Source organism: Camelina sativa, chromosome 16 (genome assembly GCF_000633955.1).
Source record: "Camelina sativa cultivar DH55 chromosome 16, Cs, whole genome shotgun sequence".
NCBI lineage: Eukaryota > Viridiplantae > Streptophyta > Magnoliopsida > Brassicales > Brassicaceae > Camelina > Camelina sativa.
In genome coordinates this window covers 19,885,669-19,894,529 of record NC_025700.1, presented here as the reverse complement: position 1 = coordinate 19,894,529, position 8,861 = coordinate 19,885,669, and the positions used below count along the sequence as shown (strand labels likewise).

At 32.2% G+C, this 8,861-nt stretch overlaps 1 protein-coding gene across 1 annotated transcript in view; it reads right to left on the bottom strand.

Moving 5' to 3' along the window:
- LOC104751372 (pathogenesis-related protein 5-like) overlaps positions 8,390 to 8,861 on the bottom strand; it is a 2,576-nt gene continuing 2,104 nt past the window's right edge. Inside the window, exon 3 of the mRNA XM_019238636.1 lies at positions 8,390 to 8,825. Within this exon, the coding sequence (XP_019094181.1) occupies positions 8,539 to 8,825 (287 nt within the window). The 3' untranslated portion in view covers positions 8,390 to 8,538. The remainder of the gene's footprint in view (positions 8,826 to 8,861) is intronic.

Below are 8,861 nucleotides of genomic sequence, written 5' to 3'. Positions count from 1 at the left end.
AGTCAACTCAAATCCGCCGTCGCCGAGGGTGATGCCTTTGCTGGCCAGAGTTCCGGGCCAGACGGTGTAAGGGCAATTGTTCTGTAGAGTGAATACGGCCGCGGAAGCAGCAATGCCGCCTGCGATTTCAAACACACACAAAACCAAACCATCAATAAGAGGAGATAATTATTGTGATCGAAGACGATGATGAACAAGAATAAATAATCAAAAGGAAGCTTAAGCAACAGGATTGAAAGTATTCTCCTTTAAAATTAAGGCGATGCTGTAGTAACGTAACAACCAAGGAAAAAAAAACATAATAAGTGAAAACAGAGAAGAAATAGAAACAGAGTGTTGTTTTGTTGTTGTTACTTGTGATGAACACGAAGAAGAGAATGTGAATACTGGACACCTTCGCCATTTTCTTTATCTATTTTCTGTGTTTATTTGATGTGGATGATGAATGTTAGTGGCACCGATCCTCTATTTATAAGTGCTGATTCGAAGTAATGTTATATTTTTTGGTTTCTTGATATTTTCTTTAGCTCTCTGAATTTTCTTTGGCTCTCAGAGTTTTCTACGCTTTTTTTTTTTTTTTTTTTTTTTTTTTTTTTTTTTTTTTTTTTNAATACAGTGGTAAAAATAATCGAGAAATATATCCTAACTTGAGACTTGGTTTTGATTTGGCCGTGGCCAACAATTGCACACTGAAACCGTACCTTAGGGTCTAGTAAGATGTTATGTGGTGACGTGGTGTGACATGCATGGGTATACGATCTAGGTAAATGTGGTATATTATGTTTTGCAGTATGAGATTCGTATAACTGTATTTAATTGTGAACCGCGCGAGTATGAGACCCAATTATATTATTATTTGTGATCTTTAAGTATGATATCCCGATTAAAAAGGTTTCGTTCTGACTTGTGAGCTGAGATCCTAATAGATGTTTTTGTTGTGGTTCGCGAGTATGAAACCCAAATAGATGTGTACTGAAGATAGATTGCTCTTGGAATAATGGAATGTGTGAAAATTCGAATCCAATGGTTTTAGCTCAGATCCGCCACGAGCCATATATGAATCCTGGAATTATGTGATCGGCTATAAGGGACATATGCAAAGGAGACGCGCTTCATAATTTTTATTTTTTTATTTTGTGTATGTTAAAGTCTATCTTTCTTTTTTCAATCTTTTTGTTTTTGAAATTTCTATTTTCATTCTTCTTAACTGATGTATTTATCTATTTTTTTATTTGTAGCTTTTAGTGTATTTTTCTCCTGAAGTTCACCAAAAACATGTTATGAGATCAAATCTTTAAAATACAAACATTTGACAATATGTACCATTTAATTATCATCTGTTTTGGTGTCAAAAGAGTAATAAAATTTGGATACTCATGAATGGGCTTAAAATACTCATTTCAGATTAAATGTCATTTTGGAGTTTTCACACCTTTTTTCTTTGTAATTGATCTGTCTATTTCACACTTCAACTCTTTATTAATAGCATATTCTTATTCCTTTAATAAACTAACCTAAAGTAACGGGGATAATACTACAATTTTGTTTTGTAATTGAAAAAGTGCTAAAACGATACATGTAATCTATATATAATAACATTCCGAAAAAATGCGACTAACGGTTGTGTTTTTTCAATCGCACATTTTGGATATTTTCCGAAAAATCGTGATGGATCATTAAAACAGTTATTTATGAAAAGTTACAACTATTCACTGTAGAATTGTGATTATTGAAACATTCGTATCTTTTAAAATCTATATATATTTGTCTGTTTGAATTGTTTTCATTTTTTTTTTGCCATGACACAAAATAAACTAAAATTTCAATCTCAACGGTTTATAAATTTTTCTGAATTACTTTCTAGCATTCATTATTTTAAAAGTCAAGAAATTCATCTAATTCTTGATTTAACAAAAGATTTTTGGAATGATGAATATAATAACAATCCGAATAAATGCTACCAAAAATTATGTTTTTTCAATCGTACCTTTTGGATAATTTTCCAAAAAAACTGTAAATAAATTAAATTGTGTGTTTTACAAAAAGTTGCGATTGTTTATTGTAACAGTTTTTTTGTAAAGTTGCAACTGATCATTGTAGAGTTCTGTTTATTCGAATATTCATATCTTTTAAAATCTACATATCTATATCTGTCTGTTTGAATTGTTTTCATTTTTTTGTCATGACACAAAATAATATAAACTTTCAATCTCAACGGTTTTTACATCTTTCTAAATTATTCTCTAGCATTCATTATTTTAAAGAAATTTCTCCAATTTTGATTTAACAAAAGATTTCTGGAATGATAAATCTAATTGACAACTTTTAGTTAATTTTAAATATAAAAATTTAATGAAAATACCTGGAGTTTTTTTTCCAAGAGTTAGATGGATTATATAGTGAGTTTTTGAATTTGACTTTTCAATATGGTAATAAAGATGCCTTATATTTAAAAGCAGTTTATTTGGGTTATTAGGTATAAAAATAATCCAGTGCAGAACAAGAGTTGCGATTTTTCGTAGTACATTTTTGTAAATTTTTTGTTTTTATTTGTATTTTAGAAAAAAAAATTGAAACAGTTGTATCTGTTCATTGTAGAGTTGTGTCTTTTCACTATATTTTATTCATATTTTTTATCACATTTTTTCGTTTTAATAGGTGTGTCTATTTAAATAGTCTTGTCTTTTGAACTTTTTATATATTTGTCTCATCATCAATAACTAACAAATCATTGTTCGTTGAAACAAATTTTCCGTTTTATGTTGAATATAAATAATTTAGATATTAATATCTAATATTCAACGTTATTCTTCAATCTAAATCAAATTTTAGAAATGATTATAGCAATATAGAAATTTAATAAAACTTAATATAGAATTTACAGTTGCGTCTATTTATCGTAATTTTCGTTAAAAACTATTTTCAATTATTTTATTTTGTTTTTAAGAGTTGTGTATTTTAATTTTAATTTTTCATTGATACAGTTTCACTCACTATTAAATTATATTTTAATTATAATTATTTAATAGAAAATTATAGTTACTCATTACAACAATTAGTTTAATATTCTCAGTTAGGATCACTTTGTCATATTGACTTTTTAATTGTAGCTCTTTATCATAATTCCTCATAAAATATCTTATATATTTATTATACTTAAAACAATGGTTTTTGCAAAGTTGCGTCTATACTACATAATATTTTTTGTTATAAGTTTTCATTTTGATGGTTTTGTTTTTAGTAACAGTTTATGTTTAATGTTTATGTATTCAAATTATTCTATTACATTCAAATGATTTTATAATGTATAATTTTAAATTTTAAATTTTGTTTACTTTTTTTCTAAAATATTTCTCCCATGACATCACGGGAGATCTGAGTCCTAGTATATATAGCAGGAGACTTGGAAAATTCTGAGTTAAGAAGACTGACTTAGAGTTGGAAACAAGTTCATAAACCGTAAATGGCCTAACTAAGTCCCTGCCGTGACTGTTGGGTTTCTTTGAACGGTTCAGAAAAAAGAAGAGTACTTTAACTGGCTTATAACCTGCCGTGTGGCCAAGGTTAACGACGGACCCAGTTGACTTCGACTTTTCCAGCAAAAATTATGTTTTTTCCGAAGAAAAACAGAAATAGGTTAATGCATTATGTGAAATATCGATTAAAATTTTGCACTGAAAGGGGACTATTGAATTGTATTTTTATGATTCGTCAACGGGAGGAGAGAGAAGACGATGGGCTCTTCTAACAGAGACATCATTACATCAAACATGGTTTAGTTCCTTTTTTTTATTATTAACCAATTAACCCAACCAAGCAGGAGGAGATGTTACAATAATCTAAACCGTGATGATAGGGTTTCAATCCGGATTCACTCTTGCTATATAAGAACGGGTAATGTTAAATAACCAAACTTCTATTAGTCCTCAAATCAAAGTTACATGGTCGTCCACACGGTTCAAAGTTATGTACTGTGGCTATGGCAGTTGTTAAAATTAGACATAATTACACATTAATAGCTGTAAGATTTATAAAGCCAAGAAGCGTTTATCGGTTTTGAGTGAATTTGTATATAACTTTAGGTCCATCTAGTTATCAATATACAGTTCTAAATTGTTCTCTCGAGATAATATGATAGTTTTCATCCGTCTTTATGAAGCTGAATTCCACTGGAACCGACAATAAACCTTATTTGGGAAACCTTACTCAGTTACTTGAATCAACAAACAAGATAGCATGCATGTAAGAATAATATTTCTACTGTTCTCGAATTTAGGTTTCAATAGGTAACTATAATTAAAAAGAAAAACGAGGAGGAATGTAAAAAAAAAAAAATACTACAATATATGTCAAAATATTATTGGTAATCTTTTCATATCTTAACAATTATGACAATCAATTGTATATATCTATATATAAACATTGTTTGAATTATATTGGGTGTCTCAAGTCTTTCCCAACCAAAAAGGTAAAGAAATTAAGTTCAAAGTAGGTTCTATAATATAACCTGATTCCACTTGAACCTATTCAAATAAGGAGATAAGTTGATATATGTAAGCAATACATGTAAAGAAACACAAGAGATGGTATGTGAGCAGAACATGTAAAGAAACACATGTAATGAAATTATCCCAAAGAGCTAATAATGAAAGAGGCAGCACATAATATATATTCTCTGCCTGTAAAGTCTTGATGTATAAAAGAGAACAACTGAGTTAATGGTATTTTTTTACTTCTTTATTAGAATCTCCTCTAAAACAACCAATTGATGGTGAGAGTTGGAACTTGTGATAAGTAGAAAAAGTTAAATATGTGCCACTTAGAGCAGCATATACTTTGAAACAGCTATGTGAATACAAGGTCAGATAAATGAACAGTGCTGCCAAAGATATTCATTGCAAACGTTGCAACGGTATATATTCAAAATATAGAGTTGTTCTTCTGATTTCTGAGCTTCGTTTGGGGAGCTGTCCCGGCCCTGAGCATTGAAATCGGATAGCAGTAAGTCCTTCACCTGATATGAATTCATTAACCAAGCAGAAGATCTTCTCCTTAGTTGCTGAATTCTCCATCACTTAAAGTCTTAAACTCGCAAGCCATTAAAATGTCATCAAAACTGTAAGCGTTTGTAGAAAATGTAAGTGAACGTACACAAACATCTATTTTCATCAAATTTTCATGCGGAACATAAGAGCAAGTGCATTAGCGTTAGTTTGGTCCGTCCTTCGGTATTAAAATTTTAAATTTAAATCGAAATAAACCAATTCTCGAAGAAACGTTCCTCCAAACGGGACGTAATTTGCTGCGTCCTTCGTTACACATGGCAGCGTCTGCGTCGTTGGTGTTGTTTGGGTAGGGCGTACCCAAAAATCGGTTCGTCCAGTTCATTTGTGTTTTCTCTCCGACTCTCTCTCTTGACTCTCTCTCTCTCTCTTGACGGCGATTCGTTTGGCGATTCATCAAAGCCGGCGATTTTAGTTTTGGTTCGAATTAGGTTTTTGGATTATGTTTCTGGGTTTAGCTAGTTGAGTGTATGAGTTTCTGGCTTTGTCTCTAAGATTGTTGTCAGTTTGTTTGGATTATGTGGATTCTTTTATGTTAAACTGAGTATAACCTTGCAATTGTTTGTTTTTCATGAGTTTTCTCAGCGTCACGTGAAGAAAGCAACACATAACGGGAAATCACAGAAGAAGTAGCAACAATCATCGAGTCAGAGGTAAATACTTGATTCCATTAGCATCAGAAATGTCCATTGGTTGTTGTTTGGTGGACTCAGTTTTGGAAATGCTTTGGTTGTTGTATAGTTGGTCTTTGTAGTGGTCTCATTAATTTATTTGGTAGTACAACAAGTTAATATGATTGGTTTCTTGAGCATAAATTGAGGAAGTAAACTGCTTGGTAGTAAACAGCCTGGTATAGGTTATGATTGATTTCTTGAGCATAAATTGCTTTGGTTGGTGAAGAGTTGGTCTCATTCATTGCTTTGCTAGTAATAACTGATAAATTTTAGGTTTGTACTATCTAGTTAGGATTGTTTTCAAAACAGACTGATCTATTTAAAGACACCTAGTTTATTGTAATTGATTAGTTAGGAGTGTTATCTGGTCATGAAGTATGTTAAAAGTCAGAGAATATAAGTGGTGATGATCTCTGTTAAAACTCAAAGATTAATGGTGATCTAACTTATATAAAACCGGAAATATTTTATAAGTTAGTTAAAAAAATCTAAAACTCTTCAAAAAACTCTATTCTTAGTAAAAAACAGAGTTCAAAAAGCCTAATCTGAAAATAAAGTTAAAGATCTGTAACTTTTTTATGAAGTTGCTAGTTGCTATGTCATTAATTGCAACAAGCAAAAGCTATCCTTGTATAAAGGATAGCTCCCAAGTCTATTGATAAGATGTTTGTCTTAAAGCATCTCCTCTATGAATTTAATGGGATACTAGAATGCTTTGTACTTGTGTAAATTGTCATAAATTGTGATTAGACTTAGTTAGTTGAAGGATAGGTCATTATGAATCGTAACTTATTACTTGATACCTTTTCACCTTTTAAACACCAAACCAGCCTTCAATCTTTCTCCATCATCTTCTATCTCTCTTCTTTGGTAAACCAACAACATTTCCGATTCCTCATCATCTAAAACTCTTCTTCCTATGAGTTCTTACAGTCCATTCAGTCAGTCCTCTAGTTATTTAGAGCTTCTCAACAGTCAAGGAGAGTCACTTAACCAAGAAAACTCTCCTTATGAGAGTTTTCCACCACCTGGCCACAATGGTGCTTATGAAATACCTCCTTGACGGTAAAGCTCCGGAGGTCAACTTCTTTGTCAACGGAAGGGAGTACAATTTGGCGTACTATCTCACGGATGGTATTTATCCAAAATAGGCCACTTTTATACAATCTATTCGGCTTCCACAAGGTATGAAAAATTCTCTCTTTTCTAGAAAACAAGAAGCTGTGCGGAAAGATGCTGAGCGTGCCTTTGGAGTCTTGCAAGCTAGATTCGCCGTTGTTAAAAATCCATCTCCTTTATGGGATAAATACAAAATAGCAAATGTTATGAGAGCATGCATAATACTCCATAATATGATTGTCTATGAACGAGGTACATACAGTTTCCGAAACATTGTTTCTGAATTTCAACATGCAGAAGATGTGGATCAAACATATACCGTCGGTGCCGCCAGTTTGGGTTCAAATATGAGCACTACCATTACTCGTCTTACAAAAATTCGGGATAAACAAGCACATGTACAATTAAAAAAAGATTTGATTGAGCATATTTGGACTAACTTTGGACATCTTCCAGATAATGAAGATTAATTAAAAAATTCTATGAATTGAATAAAATGTTTGTTTTTATTTTTGATGTTTGTATGTTTTATGTTTTTAATTTTTAATGTTTTAATTGTATGTTTTGTTTTTTTTTCAAGTTTTTGTAACTTTGTAATTTTCTTATGTTTTTAATGTTAATGTTATATGTTTTATTTTAATTAAAACTTTAATATGTTTTTACTTATTAATTTAAATAATTAATTTTTTTAATTTAAAATATTACTTTTTTATTCAGGGGACCAACTGTGAGGGACACCAATGCTCATACCAAACTTAAGAAACTTTGAAAATAATTTTATTATATTTGAGGGACCAAAATGTGTCCTACACCAATGCTCATGCTCTAATGCTGGGAAACCAACTTCAGCAACAAAATTTTGGCTTCTTTTGCATTTTCTTCACTGCAATATAAAAATAAGGGATGGTTTCAGAAATATGAAACAAGATAAGACTTAAGAGCAGCATATCCTGCAAATGAGGGTTATTGGCTTATCATATTTGCAAAACAGATGCTCAGTGTTAAGTCCTGTGAGACATTCTTCAATTTACAGGAAATGGATGAGCTTCAGCTTATTGTAGGATTCGTATGGATGAGCTTCAGCTTATTGTATGATTCGTTTCAGGCTGTAAAAGGATTGAAGAAGCCTTGCAAGTGGTCAAGTGGATACCAAAAGAACCTAGAGACATTGATCGGTCATTCGACCTTAACTGCATCAGCTCAATCTCTCTTTAACAGAACTAATTAATTACAATCCGTCCTTTAGACTATATCGAATCTGCGTGCGGGCCGGGTCACAAGTTTTACCCATTACGTGGCTTAAGATGTAGTTAGCTCTGTCTCTTTTGGGAAGTAAAGAATCAATGACTTGAAAAGTTGAAACAAAGAAACCCTCTAATCTCTAATCAAGCATTTCAATCTTTGTTAATCAAAAGATATTTGCATGCTAGGTTTGACCAAAACAATATAATATATTTGTATGTTATAGGTATTGCAAACGATCTGAGTTCTTTTGCAATAGATAAAAATCAAAGCAACAATGCAAGTGAGATGAGTGTGTGTAACAACAACATAATACTTGAAATTAAAAAAAACTTTTAAATGTAAGAAAATGGATTCATAGTCATCATCTTTTCGTACATAACAAGCAAAAGAAACGTGAGAGAGAGAAACCCGAACCAAATTTAAACTGGAGCTCCGGTTTAAGACTGCGTAGGGCAAAAAGTGATCAAGTAATTAGATCCGGTACAAGTGAAAGTGCTCGAAGCGTCGTCGTAAGCGTAACTGTAAGCGCTAGGGCAAGCGTTCTTGAACATCGTCGAGTAATACGTCGGAGAACAAGTTTGCGGCGTCGAGTGAGCTCCGGTACAGCAAAATTCCGGCGAACTAAACGCCGCGCAGGCGCTCTTACACGCCGCGATACTTCCCGAACCCGGATCCATGATCCGAAGCTCGTTAGGGCAAATCTCGTTGATGTCGGAGACGCAGCCTGCGTATTTGCAGTTTCCGAATCCTCCCTGAGGTG